Here is a 22,514-nt window from a genome sequence, read left to right as displayed (position 1 = left end):
TTATATTGATGTATGTTGGTTTAAGTTACGAAAATTATAATCAGTAGTTAAAATGGTAATCTCGTGATGTTAATTTTCTACCGATTATGATAGCATCCCAAATTCAAATTTTTCAAAAACCAATGAAATTTTGAATTTCTCTATTTGCACAATCGGCAGTTTAATGAGGTTTATTATCTACCGATTGTGGTAGTTGCCCCAAATTCGAAATTTTCAAAAACCAATGGAATTTTGAATTTCTCTATTTGCACAATCGTTAGTTTCGTGATGTTTATTATCTACAGATTGTAAAGTCGGCAGTCTGATGATGTTCTTTTATCTACCGATTGTGGTAGTTGCCATAAATTTGAAATTTTCAAAAACGAATGAAATTTTGAATTTCTCTATTTACACAATCGGTAGTTTCGTGATGTTTATTATCTATCGTGATGTTATTTATCTACCGATTGTGGTAGTAGCCCCAAATTCAAAATTTTCAAAAACCAATGGAATTTTGGATTTCTCAAAGAAGAGAAGAACATAGTCACAATCGGTAGATAAAAAAACAAAAAACTAAACTACTGATTATGAAGGGACATATAAGTATTTTCCAACCTTTTCTGTCTTATTAGTTTCCCCCAATTCTTTCGGGGGTCGCCCCTGAAAACGCCAGGAAAAATATCCTTAAAAGATGGAAAAAAGTGGGATAGATTTTGAGATAATTTTTTTTTTTTAAATTGAAAAGATAAGATATTATAAATCAAGTAATATAGTATAATAGGTTTACAACATCATTTTTCTCAAAAATACTTGACTTACAAATTTTTTCTCTAATATATAAACATAAATGTTGGAGGCTCTTGATTCTTGCTTCCTTAGCTAATGAATCCGCCGCTGAGTTGTATTTTCTGTTTATATATCTTACCTTGATGAAGGTTATCCAGATTCACTTCAACTTCTTTTATTGTGTTTTCAGCTTCCCAAGATATTTCCTTACATTTCTTGTTGATGAAATCAGCAATAATTTTGCAATCCGTGATAATTGAAACACTGGATAAAATATTATTTCTTAACCAAGATGTAGCTTTAAGCATTGCCTTTGCTTCTGCATGAGCAGCTGTCATTGCTTTATCTGAGCCTGCTTCGATATACATGATTTTCTCTTGGTCCACTGAATATAAGATAAAGGAAAAACCCATTGAAAGATCTTCTTTCTTAAAAGCCGCATCTATAAAAATTATCCAATCCGTGTCAATTGTATTCCAATTTGGAGTTGATACTACATTTCTAGCTGAAGTTTTTTTCGTGATTGATATTGAAGCTGCTGAGTGTAGATATTTGTTTATCATCTCTATCAGCATTGTCGGGTTAGGATCCTTTCCTTCGAAGACAACTAAACATCTGTATTTCCACATAAACCAGCGGAAATGTGGAAATGTCGGGTTAGGATCCTTTCCTTCGGGTTAGGATCCTTTCCTTCGAAGACAACTGAACATCTGTATTTCCACATAAACCAGCGGACTGTAGCAATTTTGTCTGAGATTTGAGCATAGTTCGGTCTTCTATCCAGTTTTTGGTCCAATTGCCTATTGAGTCAGGGAAAGGTGGGTTGTTAATAAAGCTTAACGAAATCTCAAACCAGATGGCTCTCGCAAAGGGGCAAAACCTGAATAAACAAGGTGTTGATTGTCAAAAGTGGAAATGAGAAAGATCGTATGAAAGCGCACGTAGCTCTATCCTGACTCCAGGCCTGAGGCAGAGTTAACAAACAGGATTGTCAAAAGTAAATATGAGAAAAATTGTACGAAAGCGCTTGTAGCTCAGTGGATAGAGCGTCTGTTTCCTAAGCAGAAAGTCGTAGGTTCGACCCCTACCTGGCGCGCGTCAATCATTTTTTTCTTTCACACTCAAGAAAGCAATACCACTTTAGAAAACCATGCCAGGCCAACCATCAAGTGGTCTGATTGTTGGCAATAGTTTGGCATGCTCCCTCCCACATGGTTTGGGCCCTTAATTGCCAGAAATAACTCCTAAAGCGAGTCAAGGATGCAATCCACGACCACTGTTCGAGAGAAAAAAAAAAAAACCAGAGAAATTAAGGAAGAAATCTATTCAATGAGAAAAAGGTGAGGGGTTCGAACCCTCAAAAGTTCTACTGAAAAAGAACTCCGTTTAGGCTACATTGATTATTAGAAAAGAGAATCCAATTACATGTTACAAACTAACAGAGCCTCACGATTCATGTCTTGTCTTTTCCACGAAATGTAGAATAAGTGATGCTTTTTTAATATATCAACAGATTATTGGTTAGACACCATGCTCTCGGTTTCCTCCACAAAACCATCTCCTGTCCAATCCTTGTCGGATTGAAGACCTAGCCTGATAGCTTTCCTCTGTTTAATAGCTTCTCTCTGCCTATGTACCAAGTCGGTATGAGTGGTGAAGTACGGTAAAGAAACCCTGCAGATACCAAAGATTTGTAAAACGTCAAAAAAAAAAAAAGAAAAAAAAAACAGAACAATTGGAGATACTTGCAGATAGATACCCTCTAAAATCTTCTATTGAAGTGAAATTGTGCTTTCTCATGAAATCTTTCAACTCCTCGGAAAGTTTCTTTACAAGTCCATACCCATGCATCATGACACCGGTGCAAACCTACAAAGAAATGATCATTATGACTTCCCTAATTTTCCACTCAGTTTCTAAATAAGCTTTTTCAGTAGGTATGGTATGGCAGTATGAGCTGACATCTCAACCAAACCAGTTTAGAGTTCCAATTTTCAGTCTACGAATTAAAGATAACATGTATCGAGATAAACGTATAAAGCTGTTCTGGACATGCAATGAAAACTTTTAATTATGCTTCAAACCTGAACTGTATTTGCTCCAAGAAGAATAAATTCAGCTGCATCCCCACCGGTCTCAACTCCTCCGATACCAGAAAGTGAGCAATCCTTGTCAGCAAATTCTGATTTCATCATTTGAGCAATGTTCATGACCTTTCCAAGTGCAATAGGATGAACCGCCTTGCACGAATAGCCTCCAGGGGTGGAGTACCTGATACATTTAACGGAAAAACAAAAAATAGTTAGTCGAAAACACTTGAAGAGTATAAAAACTTTTGGAATGATAAATTCCCGGGTATTGTCATAAGATCAAGATATCACTAACCCTTCAACACAAGGCTCTGGACGTAAACTAGTTAGATTAATTCCCATGACACTCATGATTGTGTTAATAGCAGCAACCCCTTCGCACCCTGTTCTCAGGGCGATCCTCGCTGGCTGCATACAACAAGAAAGGGTAGGACAATGTTACTGCAATGGAATACGATGCGAAATAAAATTGCAGGAAAAACAGTTCTATAACCAAATGGCACATCAATGTATTGGCTAGTAGGCACAGATAAATAGCACATAAGAGAGCATACTAGTGCAATACTCGATGCAGAAGAAGAATCGAGTAGGCAGAGTGTTGGAGTATGTGGCGCGATGTAAACCACATATATATAGCTAGGATAGTCCCACATGGAACAAGAGGAAGTACATGTGGTGCCTAATAAGCTTGGGCATCTCCTTACATAGCACCGAGGCCTTTTAGATTAAAAACCCACACCTGCTGCAACAGGTGGTCAAGTGGGGACAATATCGGTTCTATGTGGTCGGGACCAGAAGTACTATGTGGTCGGGACCAGAAATAGGGTCCGGCAGTCCGTGAAGATCCTAACAACTGGTATCAGAGTCTATGATTGGGGCTACTGTCCGAACGGAGAAGTGGTTGTGGATGTCACCCGGTACGGCGCAGGTGGAGCAGGCAAGGCCCAAGGTAGAGCTGGCGCTCAAGGTGGAGTTAATGCCGCAACCCATTAACTCAGGTGAAGCAGGGTTCTGTGGTGGGCAAGGTTGTGCTCAAGGTGGAGTTAGTGCTAGCCTTCCCATTAACTCAAGGTGGAGTAGGTTCCAGGACGCGTAGTGACAATAATCATGTTCGATGGGTAGCATATACGGACGATGATCATATGGTGGAGTATGATTGGATTGGTGAGGTGATTTAATGGGTGATCAGAAGTACTATGTGGTCGGGACCAGAAGTAGGGTCCGACAGTCCGTGAAGATCCTAACAACTGGTATCAGAGTCTATGGTTGGGGCTACTGTCCGAACGGAGAAGTGGTTGTGGATGTCACCCGGTACGGCGCAGGTGGAGTCAGACTCAAGGTGGAGCAGGCAAGGCCCAAGGTAGAGCTGGCGCTCAAGGCGGAGTTAATGCCGCAACCCATTAACTCAGGTGAAGCAGGGTTCTGTGGTGGGCAAGGTTGTGCTCAAGGTGGAGTTAGTGCTAGCCTTCCCATTAACTCAAGGTGGAGTAGGTTCCAGGGCGCGTAGTGACAATAATCATGTTCGATGGGTAGCATATACGGACGGTGATCATATGGTGGAGTATGATTGGATTGGTGAGGTGATTTAATCTCGCCAAGGTGGAGATTGTTGGAGTACGTGGCGCGATGTAAACCACATATGTATAGGTAGGATAGTCCCACATGGAATAAGAGGAAGTACATGTGGTGCCTAATAAGCTTGGGCATCTCCTTACATAGCACCGAAACCTTTTAGATTAAAAACCCACACCTGCTGCAACAGGTGGTCAAGTGGGGACAATATCGGTGTTATGTGGTCGGGCCCAGAAGTCCGTGAAGATCCTAACACAGAGTGGCGGACAAACATAAAAAAAGTCAATTAAAAATCAATTTTATCGTCACCGGGGCAGAGTCATGTTTGAAGACTCCTTCCAAACTTTCTATGCGGAATGAACGAACTCGACATGTACGAGTCCTGAACTATACCCAGTGCTATTGATGGTGGACAAGAACAAAGGAAAGAAAGTTGAGAACTCCAGATTTCAGCAACCACTTTATGAAGATGACAATGTCAACCTTATTTGAAAGTTTCTGCTAAAGCTTGTCATACACAATAATTGCAATGCATTTATTTAACTACACTCGCTAAAGATATTTCTTGGTACTGGAGGTATCATATAAACCCGGTAATGGAAAAATAAGGACAAACAAAAGATTAAGAATGAATATAAGAAAGGCAAACCAGGCTCGATAAAACAAGTCATGGAAAGAGCGTAAACAAGCCAACCTGTGTAATGTCGGTGATGTTTGGTGTCATCTTTGCCCATACAGGTACTGTGGCTTTTGCGTTCACCCATCCACATACCTCCTCCACTAACGCACAGTCTTGCCCTACAGCAGCACCCATCCTCCGCTCGGGCATACCATGAGGACATGAGAAATTGAGTTCAAGTGCATCCTAAAAAGCAATAGCAACAGAAGAAGGATAAATCACATTGCAAGATGTAGACTAAACGGTGCTGAAATCAGTTTACTGTAGAAAATTGGTCTTGAACATTATACCACTCCAGATTCCTCAACTCGGTCAATAAGTTCTTCCCAGGCACCCCTGTCATATTCCTCCATGATTGAAGCAATTAAGATACGGTCAGGGTACTCTTTTTTTAACTGCTTAAACTCTTTTAACATGGTTTCAAGAGGTCGATCACTAATGAGTTCAATATTTTGCCACCCAATAATTTCTCCTTTCGCAGATCCATTCGTTCCTCCCGCTCGGAGACGAGCATAACGGGGGGTTACATTGACAACTTTAGAAGCATCCAGAGATACCTACCACAAACGAAGTGCGGGTTCAGAGAGTTAGATTCCAACATCAGATCTGTAGTATCATATACAACAATTCTAAATCTAGAATTTGTAGATAACATTGAATATTCATACAGTAAAATAGATCGATAATGCGACGAAGATGCCTCAATTATATAACATTTGGGCTAAGACACATAAAAGTGCTTTTATGTAAATTATAAATAAAGATGACCAGATCTGTACCAAACAAATTGAACAGTAAGTATTTTTTGAACACATCTTTCGAGTAGATGAATTAGCTTCTTTGGTGTTACCCTTTCAAAATTGAATCACTTCGATTCTTGTCCATAAAAGCAAACATCGTTCCAGTAATAGGTTATATGGATCAAACCGAAGGAATCTTTAGTCATCTCTGAATGTTGCGTAACCACATGAAAATCTACAATTTGTGATGCACTTACAGTGCAAAAGTAGGCAAAACTGAATCTTGTTTGAGTTATATCTAAACATCTAAAACTTAACTTTGCTAGAAACCACACTTTTGATTGCTTTCTCCTAACCATCTCTACTGGATTCGCTAGGCTGATGTATTTCCATGCTGTGAAACTATCAATGGTTAATGACTAAACTGATCATAAATGAAAGGATGCAACAGTTGCAACTACAATATCAGTAAAAGTATTCATCATCTATAGATTCTTAACTCAACCATTGAAGCGTCTATCCAATGGATCTTTTACCTTTGCTCTGTCAAAGAGTTGTTGCAGTTACACTATGCTGCTTATCATAAGCTAGGAAATTTCCTTTTGACATCAGCTTCACCTACAGTCTAAACTGTCTTATGTTTGTTTTTTTCTCCTAATCATTTCCAAATGAATAAGGCCAAGTCAGAAAACAGTATGAGCTTAACCTACAGCCCAAATTAGCAAATACTTATGTAACATTGACAGATTCTTAGGCCGGGCCAGGAACATGAGGAAAAACAATGTGCTGGCCAACCAGATGATAAAGAAATCACCCATTCTAAACTTCTAAAGTTGAACAGGTAAACTATTACACTTTTAAAGATTAGAATGTTTAGAGTCGGGTCTATTTTAGATTTGATGATCAACATCATCCCCTAAATCGGCAATCGTAGTAAAACGTGTCATCCTGATGTCCACCACAGTGTTAACAGATCCTAGCTCATAGGAAAAAATAATTGATAAAGCAGAGTACTAAGGGGATATTCCATTTGTATTCAAAACAATATTACTCTTATATAGATGAGAAGTCAGTTTAGATACAATTAACCAAAGGAATACAAAAATGCCTGACTAATTATTTTACTAATCCAGTAACACCTAAGATAGTCAACCTAGAAATCACTATTACTAGAGCTAATTTCGAAACAAATTGCAATTTGTAGTTCAATTCACTCCGTAAACAAATACTTAGCAAGAGAACTGAATAGCCATTGCTTCCAATTCAGATCAGATCTCAAGCATCAAATTAGCAAATTCATAACAAATGAAAAACAAGATCAAGAGAGGGCGAGAGATATTACTGTTTTGGCGATGACGGCACCCCAACCTTCATCAAAAGCTCTCTTCATGACAGTGTAATTAGTACCAGGAGGTCCAGAACCAATAACAAAAGGATTTGGCATATGCAATCCATTCACAGTAACACTTAGATCTGGTTCTTGTTTTGCTTGAGAAGCAAAAACTCTAAAACCAACACTGCTAACACTTGTTCTACCATAATTTGATCGTCTAAGTTTAGGAAATTCTAATAGAGAAGAATTTCCTCCACGAACATGAGCTGAACTTAAAGATGCCATTAACAATTAAGAATTAATTCAGAGGCAGAGAGAATGATCACTGACTGATGAAGACTTTTGAGCTGATTAGTTTGAATGTGAGTTTAATTTTTCTTTTGGATCGGTGAATCTGAGTTTAATATACTAAAGTTTTATTACAATAATTCAAGGAATCTTTGATGGCAATGCATTATGGAGGAAAATTATAGAATGGATAGCTGTCAGTGTCTCTGGTGATTAGTTAGATAGAACTGGAATTTTCTACTCCTCTTTCTGTCTCATTTCCTTTGTGTATTTCGTACGTATCTATAAAATTAAATAAAAAATGTTTTTTTTTTCTTTAGACTACATGTACCTCTTAATAATTTTAATTACAAATATGATCCTCCTTTAAACAGAATTACAAATACGTTCCTTTGAGAAGCTTTTCCATCCGAAATTCAAAAATAAAAAAACGGTGCCACGTCACATGTATTTGTACCCAAAAGTAGACAAAGTTGCCCTTGACATCTAACTCTAGGTAGTTAACCACACTAGCTTACGTGGTATCTTGTACACGCGGTAACATGTCCATGTCATCTCTGCAACTGCCACCTGGAAAATCACAATGACATGGCAAGTTGTACACATCATCACTGTCAGAACGGTCATATTCTGTTTAGTCTGCTATAAAACCATCATCCATTTATCTGCAGCAAATAAAATTCCTCTTAAAAATCTAAACAATCATCTACAATGGATAGAATTATGCAAAAGAAGCATGGTGGAGGTAACTAGCAGTAGCAGTTCTAACAGTGTTTGTTCCGTGTGTGAAATAGATAATCATCCACCAATTCAGTGTTCATGGATCTACTCTAGGTGCAAGAATGTACCTTGCAATGGTGTTGGGATAATGTTGCTGTCTCAAACTCCTGAGCATCCTGTTGAGAAGTTCTTCAACTGCTCCAATTGCAACTATTTTGAATGGTTTGTAGATGCAATAGATTATGTTAAATCTTTGGATGTTCAGCTTCCTGCCAACAACTGTTGCTTTGCTTGTGGTGACATAAACCAACAGTTCAATTCCTGTCCACTCCAAAATCAACCTTGTAAGAAGAATTGCAGTGGAAAATACATTCTAAAAGTTTGTAGAAATAAACACAACCACAATTTATGTTACCTGCAATGCAACAACATCCAATATCAAGACTTCCAGTGAGTCTCTGATGCTGTTTTCCTTGCTGCCAAATCCAAGGAAATATCTGCTAAGTTGAAGATGGCTGACCTGTGTAAGCAACTACAAAACAATCTACAAATGTAATGAAAAGAACTAAGTTTATATAATCTACTACTTATATATATATATATATATATATAACTGATGTAACTTAAAATGTTGAACACCATTATCCTTATAATAAACTGATCAAAAGATCATAACTAAAATAGTCTTGGAAAGAAACTTAAAAAAAAAAGAAGCAAACTCTACTGAGTTGCAGATGTTCCCTTATTTTGTGGCTTTGATGCTTGAAAAGTTTGGCTCAAAGTCTGGCTGAACCAACCAGCACCATTGACAGACTGGCTAAAAGTCTGTTGCACAACTCCTCTTCCACCTCTTGCTCCTCTACCACCCCTTCCACCTCTTCCTCTAGATGCAGATGTATAAGATGTTGATGGTGCAGTTTGAGATGTTGATGCTGAGGTTGATGCAGCTGCAGAAGTTGATGCAGATCCTCTACCTCTACCTCTGCCTCCCCTAGAACCTCTGCCTCTTTGTCTCCTGCTGGAACTGCACTCAGCTGGATCTGGGTAAGTAGTTTCTTGGGTTCCTCAATCTACCATGGTTCTTGGTCACCTTCCTTTAGGATTAGAACCAACCTCACCACCAGCACAAGTTCTTCTGTTATGGCCTATCTGGTTGCATCTCTTACATGTCCTTTGTCCCTTCTCACTCACATGTTCATCATGCCCCAACTTCCTTTTCTTAGCAGGTCTTCCTGGTTTCCTCATATCTATAGGTGGTTTGACAAAAGGGTCTTGGGGCTACAAACAAAAGAAGGAACACAGAAGAAAAAAAAAAGTTAGATCTGGTTATAAATAGAAAAATCCAAGACATAAAGTAATCCTAAATGAACTTGTAAAGAAGTAATAAAGAAAGGGAACAAGATAAGATTCCCAACAAAGAAGAAAAGGACAAAAAAAACAGTAAAGGGTAAATAATGATGTCACCTCTTCCAAATATTCTCTCCCTCTGAGTAACTGCATTTGGTAGTATAAGTGGCTTTGTATGCATCCACTGTGTAGTATAGACTACAATAACTACAAAACAGACAAGGGAAACAACTACATGACATTAGTAAATGAGAAATGAAAGTAGTTGAGCACATTCAACAAACATACAGACATTCAATAAACATACGGACATCAATAAACTTACTCTGCCCAATTAGGTCTTAAAGTATTTAATACAAAGACAACATGCTGACAGGGAAAGCCCCTCAGTTGCCATTGGACACAACTACAAGTCTTGTTGATCAGATCAACTTGGAAGACAGAATTGTGAATTGATGTAACTTGATAACTCTGACCATATACAGCACCACTAATCCTAAACTGACCAGTGCATTCTTTCATCTTCTCAATCAACTTCATTGCTTCAGGTACTAATTCACCATTTTTCCAGTTCAAAGACAACTGCTTTCTCCTATACCACAAGCCCATTATTAACTATCAATACATTAATCCCAAGGTACAATTGTCTCTAAGTTTCTTAATAATGTTATTAAAGGACTCAGAGAAATTATTGTTCATATGTTCACAGAATGAAGAGGGGTCAAAGAATGCTCTAGACCACTGGGTAGGATCCTCAGTCATCATATATTGAGCAGTAACTGCATTTTCCAGCACCAAAGCATCCATGTGGAACTGGACAAAGATAAACATGAAGGCTATTAATAATTTATAACTAATAAAACATTCCATGACATAAAAAAGTTACAAAAGAACACAAAGTGATTTATTACCTTCCAATGGGTGAACTTATAGGCTTTAGCAGCATTCCAGATAAGGTTATGTATCTTTGAACCCTTGTAGTGAGTCTTCAAATTCTTGAACATGTGTCTACAAATTCAGCAAAACCTATATTAGAAGGTGAAACACAAAGATCATATAATGGTTAAAAAAAAGTAATTATGGTAAAAATAATGAACATACCTAAAACAATATTTGTGTGGGCTTCCTGGAAATGAAGCACTAACAGCCTCAATCAAACCTTTTTTCCTATCAGAATAAAAGTAATTCTTTCATCTGATTCAATCAGGGGCTTTAACTGCTTCAAAAACAAATTCCAATTCTCAAAACATTCATTTCTGACCACTTGTATTGCTAATGGTACAACCTGGTTCTGTGCATCTAAACCAGTAGCAGCCATAAGAACACCTCCCAGCTTTCCAGTAAGGTGACATGCATCAACACCAACCACTTTTCTGCAACCATTTTCCACCCATGAATTGGAGCATGAAATGCAATCATCATTGACTCAAAGCAATTATCCGCCCTGAAACATTACATGTACATTATACAAAAATTGTAATACAAACATTACATAATAACCATTATACAAACATTACATAAAAACAACAACAAAGGTTATCATTAACAATTTACCTTCCAACATTGTAATTTGATGCAGAGCCAGGATTAATACTTGCTACCATGTTTACAAAGGATGGAACCATTTTATAAAAGTCTCCATAGCTACCATGCATTTTTTCCAAGCACATAGTCCTAGATTTCCAAGCAACAAGATATGGCATAGAAGTGTTGTGAGAAGTGTAGAATTCATCTGCAATGTCCCATGGCTGCTGAAGGAATCCATCAGTCTTCAGCTTCTCAAACAGATACTGAGCAACAAACTCTGCATTGGCTGATTTATTTCTGCTAAATGGATCTCCAACACAAGTATGCTCCAGATTCATACTTCTAACAGTAAAAGTCTTCTCCCCCTTTGTATTTCATGCAAATATTTCAAACTTACAACCTTCAGACTTATGATACCTACATTTCACTCTAATCCTTCTATTGTCACAAGGCTTCAAAATATACTGAATTTTTTTTATCACTGCATAAGTCCTGAGATGCTTCTTAAATTGTATCTTGTCTTCAAACTGCATACCCACCTCCATTACATCAGGACTATACACTAATGGACCATCATCAACTGGAAATAAGTCTTCATCCATATCAGCAATATCAGGACCCGATTCTTGGTCCCATTCCTGGTAAAAACTTTGAAGGGCCTCTGCTTTCTTCTTCTCATCTTCAGAGTCAGATTTCTCATCTTCAGAGTCAGAGTGATATTGTGAGTTACCAAGGCAGTTGTCATCATCACTAGGCACTAAAGCCACTGCAATACATTTTCCTTTATCCCCTTCAGGTACATCATCTCCTTGTGAACCTATATAGTCTGCCAAAAGTATTGTTAGTCATCATAACACATTAAATAGCTTAATCAAAAGTGATATTGTGAGTTACCTTCCTTTTTAAAGTTCTGCCAAAAGTCATCATCAAAGTAGTTGTCCACAAAATCTCTGACATCAGCTATGTCAATATCATTTTCCTCATCATCAGAGCAGAGTGGACTTCTATCATCATCAATTGGATGGCACACATCCTCTTCCACATTATCTAGTTGAATGTTCTCATACTCTACATCCACATTATCATCTGGATGGCACATATCCTCATCATTCAAAAGTAACCTCTCAAATGCAACATTTATCTGAGCATCAATGGACTTACAAACTAACCTTGGACTTTTCCTAGTAGCAGGAGAATTGCTAACAACCTTGTTCTTAGGTGTAGAAAACATAAAGTCATCTTCATGTGTCACCTTTTTCTTAGGTGTAGAAAACAACATCTCAGAGTCACTTGTCACCTTCTTAGTAGGTGTTAAATACATAACTTCATTGGTAACCCCTGAAGATGATGTGCATTCATCACCAGACCTCAAAACCTTGTCACTAATACTGAAGTAAAGATGCACATAACCATCATCTTGATATTCAGCCCTGTTCCACATTGTAAATAACTCCTCATCATTGGTAATCAGTTCTGGTATATTATCTGCAGTAAACCAAAACAAATTGAGCTTCTTGGCCTCACTAATCTTCATCTCCCACATAATCATATCAGTCAACATGTCAAGATCAACATAGTTTACATCCAAATCATGGTATAGAGTCCATTTATTTGTGGTGAATAATTCAACCCTAAAGCTCCTTTTAGGGTACCTAAAAAATCTGTTTCTGCACATACAACAAACAAAAAACCATCCAAACAATTCAATTACTAAGTTCATAATATATCCCCAGAAACCATATTCATTATTTACCATTCAACAGCAACCATAAATCGAAAATTTTAAAAACAAATCCACAAAATTCAAAATTAGGGTTTGAAAAATGAAAATCAGTAATCAAATAAGGGTAAATCGATCAAACCATGACACTACAGAGACATGATTGTTCGAATCAAAAGAACCCTGAACCCTAAATCACCAAAAACAGTTCGAAAACCCAACACAAAAACCCTAAAAATACAGAATCATTCTGAGAATAAAAAAATAGTTGAAGAACTTCTTACCTCATTTTGCTCGAATCACTATCATCACCACTCATCTTGTAGAACTTCTTACTTCAATCAATGCTTCAAGGTCTTCATCAACAGACCTTGAACAACAGAAGAGAGGGAAGAAAAAATTGAGTTAAAATAGAGGCGACAACTGAGCAGCTCTCAGTGATTAGACGGGTTTTGCTTTGCTTTGATCGACTCTTGAAGCTTCTCATCAACAGACCTTGAAGAGAAGAAGAGCGGGAAGAAAGAACTGAGAGAAAAGAGAGGCGGCAAATGCGAAGAAAATAAGAAGTTATGGTTTCGATCTCTGAATATATCCAAACCCTAGGCACGTGCGATTAAACGTGTCTCCCCTAAGAATCGTTAGATCATTCTCGAGATGAATCATATATGTGTACTCTAATAGGCGTTGGATCATTCTCGATATGGACGGGATTCATATTAACTCGAGGTTATTTTGGGAATTACGAAAATTTCATATGGATATGTTGGTAATTTCATTTACTTATTTTATATTTTGTCTGGAGTTAACGGTGAGTTAACTCCGTTTGGACGGAAAACCCTTGAAGAGGAACACTTCTGTAATTCTGTTTGAAAGAGGAACACTTCTATAATTAACATATTAGCAGAGGGACACTTTGCTTTAATTCCAAAATATGTTTTGCTAACGTGGTTTTTGCTTGCTTTTGATTTTCCGAAGTCTTCATTTTGCTTGTTTTTGATTTTCCGCAATCTTCATTATTTTTGTTTTTACTAGTTTTTTTTCCCGGTAATAAGGAAAAAGAATTACTGGGAGTTGTTTGCCATTTATTTTACCCGAACGGATTCTCTACCACTGAAAATTTTCTTATTTGTTTGCTGCAGATGCTTGATATTGAAAAATCTGGCTAATCTACAACCTTCAAGCAAGACTAAAAAAATTGTTTTTCTTTTAGGACCAAATGGTTTGATTACAGATGCCTTTTTGACCTCTTGTCCTAGTTTTGCTTAACAAATCTTGAGTCTTGTTATTGGGAGGGAAATAATAGATTTAAGGAGGGAATTAGGGATTGACTTCTCAAAATATAGATAAAATGTCCAACATGTCCTTGAATTTATGGCTAAAGTTCACGTCCACCGATAGAATAACAGTCAATAATTTATCTTCTTCTCTAAATTTTGGAAGTTACCGTCTCTTGAACCTTATGATCATCAGAGAACCCACATCACCATCATAGAAATTCAAACTATTTTCATCGAAATTCATCATCATCTTATGACAAATTTAAAAATATAATTTTGATGTTACCCTCTCCACTAACCTATAATCTGTTAGAAGATATGGAGTATATATGCCGTTATGATAGAAGATATGGAGTATATATGTCGGTATTTTGTATCAATAGTCCACTTTGGTTCCATAAGTTCTAGTTGATTCCATAAAATTGACATCTCAGAATGAAAATCAAAGATAGTCTGGTCAGACTGTTGTTTTAAAGAACGAATATCCTTCTTAAGTTTGTGTCTTTGTGCAAAGTTGATTTGAGTATACCTTTTAGAGAGGAAATCCCATACTTCTTTGGCTACTTCAAAATTGACAAGTTGGATGCTTATGGATGTGATCACTGTATTCCCGATCCATGTCAGGATCCTATGATTGTTGACTTCCCAGATTTCTTTGGGATCTTGTGTTGATGAATCTTTTACGTCCTTGTCCTTGACGCTGGAACTACTTGCAGTAAGAGCCTTTTTTGTGCCATCAATATACTTCCACATACTTTTTCCTTTGAGAAAGCTTCTCATGAGATATGACCAGTGATTGTAAATGGTTCCATCAAACTTGATAGGAATGGGTGAAAAATCTTCCCGAGACATGATTAACTGATGTGACTAAGGAGATAACTTGATTTCTGATACTTTAAGATTTCAAGGACAGGATAATAAACTTTCTGATGTTGGGATCCTAGTCCCACATTGGTTATATGGGGCTTAATTAGTAGTTTATAAGTCAATGGGTTCCTGGTGGCTCTCTAAAAGAGTCACAAACTATACCTGCAAGTGCACAGGGTCTAGTGTATAGAACAGGGCAAGCAGGGTCGAACCACAAGGACTTGGGTGTGTATTGAAGCTACAATTTAACTACTACTGATTCAAATTGAGGGTAACCAAAAAGGGGGGGGTTTGTGTCGATACGACAAAGACGTTGGCAGAGATTACAACAGTAAAATAAAGATGCAATTACAGAGATGTTAACACTGAGAATAGAGATACTAGGAATGTCAAATCCACCACTAACTCACTCTATATATATTCAGCTAATCATACTACTCTTGTCCTTGTAACAGATAAGGGAGATGTGTCAATTCTACCACTTACCTAAGGTGTTTCACCAATGGATGTCTCAATTGCAGCTAAAATATCAACCCAAAGCACTAATTGTCTATTTAAGTACAACTAGTCAAAGGATTCATCACAGTCTCTAAGGCATGAGCTGCAGCACTATCAACACAGTTTTATCCTAACTACACTGGATGCCTGACATACAATGTGAGAGTAAAGCATTGATGCACTGAAAGTGAAACTATCCTAACAATTTTAAACATTCAAGAGTAATACAATTCACATGAATAACATAGCTGAGACTCAGGGTTTCATCTACACCCTAGTAGAGTAAATTAGAACATAACTAACATGATGAATCACATGAACATTAACATAACAAGAACATGAACATAACAGTGAAAAATAGAATTGCAAAAAGCATAACATAACAGGACATTGAAATTAAAATTGACCCAATTAGGGGGTATCTCGGCTAACCAAGAACACCCTCTACACATACAACACCTCCTCTATTTATACCCAAAACTATGAATTAGGGTTCCATATGCTCTTCCCCAAAAAATCCCTAAAACAGTAAAATTAGGGTTACAAAATTTTTACCTAATTTCTCTGATAACTGCTCCTTTTCTTCGACCCATGCTTGTACTTCGCCTCCTGCTCCCTGTTCCGCTGTCAATTGCCGTGTCTAGCTTGAATTGCTTCATCAACTCCACACCCTAGGGTTCAGTGGCGTGAGTGTGGGTTTGATGAAATAATTTTGGCTAGGTGAATAGGTTTTGCAGTATGGGATGATGGGTTTTGTGTAGGTGATAGCCATGATGGCTTTTTGGAAGATGTGTGGTGGTGGTTGAGGCAGAGGCAGGCGGAGCTGGTGGCGGACATGGTTTCTGCAGAGGGAATGGGGAAGGAGATGGGGTGAGCTCGATGGTTTGGCAGAGAAGGCGTGTTTGGTTAGCTGGTATAGGTTCGGTCGCTAGGGTGTGAGGCGGGCGTATCGAGTTTGATGTTCTGCGATGCTGAGTCACTGGATGCGAAGCTGGTAGGTAGATCGGACGGTGATGTGAAGTGAAGCTTGTAGCGACCGTCAGATTATATGATACAACAAAATCAACGATGCCAGATGGAGTTAGGTGTTGTAGTGTTAGGCGGAGATATCAAGCTTTGATGCACAGCAAGGGAGCGACCGTTGGATTCAACTACCATCTAATCTGAAGGCTTGGAATTTCAGCGCTGTGGTGCTTGGCAGAGACTTCAGATTTTGATGCTCTATGCAGGAGCGACCGTCGGATGCTTCTGAGAACTGATCTGATGGCTGAGAACGGAGGCGCTTTTGTGTGTAGAAAATGAGGTTGTGCGCACCATTCTTCGCGGCTTCCTTGCGTAATTCCTCCCGGCTTTTCACTACTTTTCTGCTCTTTTCGCTCCACGACTCATCCGAACTTTATTTATTACCTAAAAATGCAAAATTAATTAATAAAAATATTTATTCTTGAAAACAATGAAAATACAGAATATGGGATAAAATGTAGAACTAATGCACAAAAGATGAGTTAAATGCCAACAAAAAGGGATAAATAAATACAATATTTGGCACTCATCAAATACCCCCAAACCTGAATTTTACTTGTCCTCAAGTAAAACAAAACTAAGGAAATCCTAACTATACCACTGTCGCTGGTCTCTCGAATGCATTTAGCGTATGCACTAAGCCTTTTAAACCACTAAGTGTCCCTAGTGGACGAGTTGAAGTCTCGTGAAGGTTTACCAGAGGTGTGCCTACAAAACCTAAGGACAAAATATAAGCTCATATTCCATCAAATGTGACATGTGCAAAACAGTTTAAGCTCACAGCAAAATGGAGATGTCAATCTAGCTATCGAAGGCACAATCCTAGCACTGATAACAAAAAAAGACATGTGATAAGAGTGTAAAGTGTATCTACACATGTGTAAAGAAAGATCTGAAGTTATGACTACTAATCACCAAGAGATAGTTTCTCAGGCTAAGAACTGAGGTCGAAATCTAGCTAGCTGTCCGGACTTTACGAGAATTGTGAATGAGTTGGAGGTATTTCACAATTACTCGCGTTGTACATCAATGGCATACACCCTCCTTGCTTATTACAAAAAAAACAACAAAAGATGACTCTTTACATGACTCTTATTTACATTGACTATTCTCTTTTTATTTTTGCAACAAGAGAGGATGGAATTGATAAATACTTGATTTTTTTGGTATTTTTCTGATATTTTTTTCTCTGAATATATACATCGATTTTTTTTTTTTTTTTAATTCAATGAAACACTTTTGATACAAATACAAAAAGAAACAAAAGATTACATGACACTTTGCAAGAGGTAGCCCTTTTTGATGCACCCAGTTAAATTCGATGGTTGTCTTTCTTAATGTAACCTCCACCTTCTATCCCAACCAACCAAAGAACAAGCTAGTCAAGTTTCGTTCAGTATTCTAAAGTGATTGGCAATCGTAACTTCCTATCAACACCTTGAAGATCGAGGCCATACATGTATTGGTAGATCGTGCGCGTGCAAATTTCTTATCACTATGTGAATTGTGCTAGAATCAGGGTGCCTAAATATCTAGACTAAGACTCCTAATAAATACATATTTGCACAAGAGTCAACATTTCAAGGTAAATGAGCTCCATTTTTTATGATTTTTTTTTTTTTTTCATTTTTTTTAATTTTTTAATTTTGATTTTTCAATTTTTTTTTTGAATTTTTCATTTTTTTCAAAAGAAGAAGGAGTTCGTTTTCAATTATGCAATTATCATGGTGTCTACTCTATACCCCCCCAACCTAAACTAAACATTGTCCTCAATGTTTCAAAATAAAATTAAATGCAACATATGAAAGGGACATGCTGAGTAGAGTAAAAGGAGAGAGAATACCCGATTTCGGCGAAAGCAGAATTAAAACTCCGTTATTCAAGGCAAAAATCCAACATATTTCAGCCGAGATCATATTGGATTAGCAAAATATATACAAAAGGAACTAAAGGGTTTTTTTAAAAATTATCTACTGGATTATATACAAAAATTCACTATATACATAAAGTCTAAAGAGTTGAGGATCAACCCAAAAGATAAAGTGTTGAAACATAGAAAGTTTCAAAACACTAAAATTGGACTGAAATGGGAGTGAGAGTGAAAAACCGAATGAATCACCCCTAAACCTAAATTGTTCAACAGGTTTACTTTTAAGCACAAAATCTTTTAATTTTAGGGGTTCAGGATTCAAAAGGTCTAACTCATAATGGACTGTTTTCGGGATGGGCAAAGAAATGCATTCCAACTGTGGCTCTTTAAAAGTGTTATATTTTGAAGCAAAATAGTCCAAGAGGACTTGGGAGGCACACAGTTCCAATCCTAGATTGGGAATTTTCAGAAAAGTTGGTTTAAATTTTTTGTTGCAAACCAAATCTAGGTTGGGTGGAATAATCTCAATTTGAGATTTAGGTAAGAAAGTGGGTACATCTAAATTATTTTCATGGGTAAGATCAATAACCAACACATACTTTCCCTAAATCAGAAACAGGTAAAACATGCTCACATTCATCGAACAAAACATCAAGACCTAAATCAGTATCATGATTGTTCGAAGTACTCAAATCATCACCGGAAGAAATAACATTTTGTGACTTAGGCAAGGAATCAGACACATCAAAGTCCTCATGCATAATAAAATTAGTGTCTACAGAAGATTCAACTATTCCTATGTCATGTTCATTTCATCTTCACAGAAGAATTGTACAAGCCCCATATTAGAATCAAAATCATATGAATTACAATGAGTATCAGAAGAAACAACATTCATGAAGGTTGAGGCTGAGAAGCCATATGTTATTGAACCAAAAGGTTCCACAATATTTTCAGCAAAAACATGTTCTTCTAACATATCATTATCATCATAATCATCATCATGGTAACATGCATATTGATCCTCATTAAAAGTGGTGGTGTCCTTAGTCGATTCATGTTCCTCTAAATCAGGTTCATATTCAATATCATTTAGATGAATGGGACTGGACACTTCATTAGGGACAACATGCATTTTCTCATGAATTTCCTCCTTTTGTAGTTGAAGCAAAATCTGATCTAACTTCGCCTGAATGCGTGACATAGTTCTATCAGAATTTTGCTCACCGAGTCTGAGAGCTTCTACGGTGGAGTCTAAATTCATGGGAGTACAAAATTCTTCATGTTCAAATTGTGGTGAATGGTACATGTGTGCATGGTCATTAGGGTTTACAAAATATTGATCACAACCTTCGAAAGGTTGATTATGGTCCCAATGACTACCAGCCTCACAATTTGTGGGCATTTCATAATTTGGATTTTCATGGTATCCCCTAGATTTCCTAAATTCATGCAAAACATAGCAATATTCATCAGGGTGGTCTAAACCACCACAAAAGGTACAAACATGCATATTAGGTTGGCTAGGTTGATACATGGGTGAATAGTTATACGGGTTTGCATATTGAGGCTCATGACCTTGAAAAGGTCCATAATTATAATCCCTATAACTATTGACATCATGGTCTGTGGGAGGCTCATAAGGTGAATCTTGCCCGTAAGCATCTCTAATAGATTTATTCCCAGAGGCAGACCAAAATCCAGACATGTCTTTGTTTTATGAAATAATCACACAAATCACAAAAAAGTAAGGCCCAAGGGAGATGATAAAAATTTGGTTTAATTTGGGAGCAATTTTGGTTTTTGAAATTAGGAGCAAGCCCACATTGGTGGGAGAAATTGCTTTGTCAAGGGAAGTTGAACTAAGCCTACAATGTGTATGCAAACTGAAGCCCAATGTAGCTTTTGAAATAGCCTAACTGTTGCTTGTTTGGTCGGAGGCCCAGTTGGGCTTTCAAAAGTTCAGTTTTTCTAATTTAAAACTACAGGCCCAAATCAGTCTAACATCACAAGCCCACAAGCAATTAAACAAACAAGCCCACAAGTAATTAAGATTACAAGCCCAACAAAAAATGGAAAAAATTATTACAAGCCCACAAATGAAAAATGGAAGCCCACAGGTTGGGTTCTCTTAATGGGTTTAGGCTTACTTGCTTAAGCACAGCCCAGCTGCTCAGTTTGGTTGCAAAAGCCCAGTTGGGCTTTGGATCATCCTAAGCTTTGGCTTTTGAGGCCCAGTTGGGCTTGGTTCAACTTGTGCAGCTTACAGCCCAGTTGGGCTTTGGCTTTCCTTTGGCTTTACAACAGAAGCCCAGTTGGGTCAACCCAACAGCAACAGGCAGCTTGGAGAAGGCAGCACCAGCAAGAATGGCTAGCTGCACCTCAAGTTCAGCACCACAAGTTCAGCAATAGCAGCTCAGCAGCAAGGCAGTAGCAGGATCAGGAGAAGCAGCTCAGTTGAGGTAGCTGGAAAGAAAGCTGCAGCAGCACAGCAGCTTGGCAGCCAAGGCAGCAGTCAGCAGCAGCATCAGCTCCACAGGAGCACTTCACAGCAGGTACCTGGACTCAGCAAAGATCAGTTTCTTTCAGCTGCACTACACAGCAGCTACTAAAACAGCAAGTTAATCTAAGATGCAAGAATGCAATGCATGATGCAAGATATGCAGTGCAGAGAATATGCAAGATGAATATGCAAGTGAGGCTAGATGAATTAAATGCAAGGAGAACAGCAAATAAGAATGCTTCGAAAACACAACGCCAAGTCCCCGGCAGCGGCGCCAAAAACTTGGTGGCTCTCTAAAAGAGTCACAAACTATACCTGCAAGTGCACAGGGTCTAGTGTATAGAACAGGGCAAGCAGGGTCGAACCACAAGGACTTGGGTGTGTATTGAAGCTACAATTTAACTACTACTGATTCAAATTGAGGGTAACCAAAAGGGGGGGGTTTGTGTCGATACGACAAAGACGTTGGCAGAGATTACGACAGTAAAATAAAGATGCAATTACAGAGATGTTAACACTGAGAATAGAGATACTAGGAATGTCAAATCCACCACTAACTCACTCTATATATATTCAGCTAATCATACTACTCTTGTCCTTGTAACAGATAAGGGAGATGTGTCAATTCTACCACTTACCTAAGGTGTTTCACCAATGGATGTCTCAATTGCAGCTAAAATATCAACCCAAAGCACTAATTGTCTATTTAAGTACAACTAGTCAAAGGATTCATCACAGTCTCTAAGGCATGAGCTGCAGCACTATCAACACAGTTTTATCCTAACTACACTGGATGCCTGACATACAATGTGAGAGTAAAGCATTGATGCACTGAAAGTGAAACTATCCTAACAATTTTAAACATTCAAGAGTAATACAATTCACATGAATAACATAGCTGAGACTCAGGGTTTCATCTACACCCTAGTAGAGTAAATTAGAACATAACTAACATGATGAATCACATGAACATTAACATAACAAGAACATGAACATAACAGTGAAAAATAGAATTGCAAAAAGCATAACATAACAGGACATTGAAATTAAAATTGACCCAATTAGGGGGTATCTCGGCTAACCAAGAACACCCTCTACACATACAACACCTCCTCTATTTATACCCAAAACTATGAATTAGGGTTCCATATGCTCTTCCCCAAAAAATCCCTAAAACAGTAAAATTAGGGTTACAAAATTTTTACCTAATTTCTCTGATAACTGCTCCTTTTCTTCGACCCATGCTTGTACTTCGCCTCCTGCTCCCTGTTCCGCTGTCAATTGCCGTGTCTAGCTTGAATTGCTTCATCAACTCCACACCCTAGGGTTCAGTGGCGTGAGTGTGGGTTTGATGAAATAATTTTGGCTAGGTGAATAGGTTTTGCAGTATGGGATGATGGGTTTTGTGTAGGTGATAGCCATGATGGCTTTTTGGAAGATGTGTGGTGGTGGTTGAGGCAGAGGCAGGCGGAGCTGGTGGCGGACATGGTTTCTGCAGAGGGAATGGGGAAGGAGATGGGGTGAGCTCGATGGTTTGGCAGAGAAGGCGTGTTTGGTTAGCTGGTATAGGTTCGGTCGCTAGGGTGTGAGGCGGGCGTATCGAGTTTGATGTTCTGCGATGCTGAGTCACTGGATGCGAAGCTGGTAGGTAGATCGGACGGTGATGTGAAGTGAAGCTTGTAGCGACCGTCAGAT

At 38.0% G+C, this 22,514-nt stretch overlaps 1 protein-coding gene and 1 non-coding gene across 2 annotated transcripts; one reads left to right on the top strand and one right to left on the bottom strand.

Moving 5' to 3' along the window:
- The first annotated feature begins 1,788 nt into the window (after nt 1–1,788).
- Nucleotides 1,789–1,861, top strand: TRNAR-CCU. The gene has a single exon. It is a non-coding gene; the product is annotated as a tRNA-Arg (tRNA).
- A 213-nt stretch (nt 1,862–2,074) lies between these two features.
- On the bottom strand, nt 2,075–7,710 carry LOC113322337 (dihydropyrimidine dehydrogenase (NADP(+)), chloroplastic-like). The gene is made up of 7 exons (XM_026570411.1): nt 7,189–7,710; nt 5,397–5,663; nt 5,122–5,292; nt 3,151–3,263; nt 2,850–3,036; nt 2,525–2,634; nt 2,075–2,439 (listed from the first exon to the last, which is right to left on the bottom strand). The coding sequence occupies exons 1-7, from the start codon at nt 7,462–7,464 to the stop codon at nt 2,280–2,282; spliced, it is 1,284 nt and encodes a 427-aa protein (XP_026426196.1). The 5' UTR covers nt 7,465–7,710; the 3' UTR covers nt 2,075–2,279.
- Nucleotides 7,711–22,514: the final 14,804 nt, after the last annotated feature.

This window comes from Papaver somniferum, chromosome 11 (assembly GCF_003573695.1).
Source record: "Papaver somniferum cultivar HN1 chromosome 11, ASM357369v1, whole genome shotgun sequence".
Lineage (NCBI taxonomy): Eukaryota > Viridiplantae > Streptophyta > Magnoliopsida > Ranunculales > Papaveraceae > Papaver > Papaver somniferum.
Note: the sequence above shows the minus strand (reverse complement) of the source record. Positions and strands in the feature narration are given on the sequence as shown.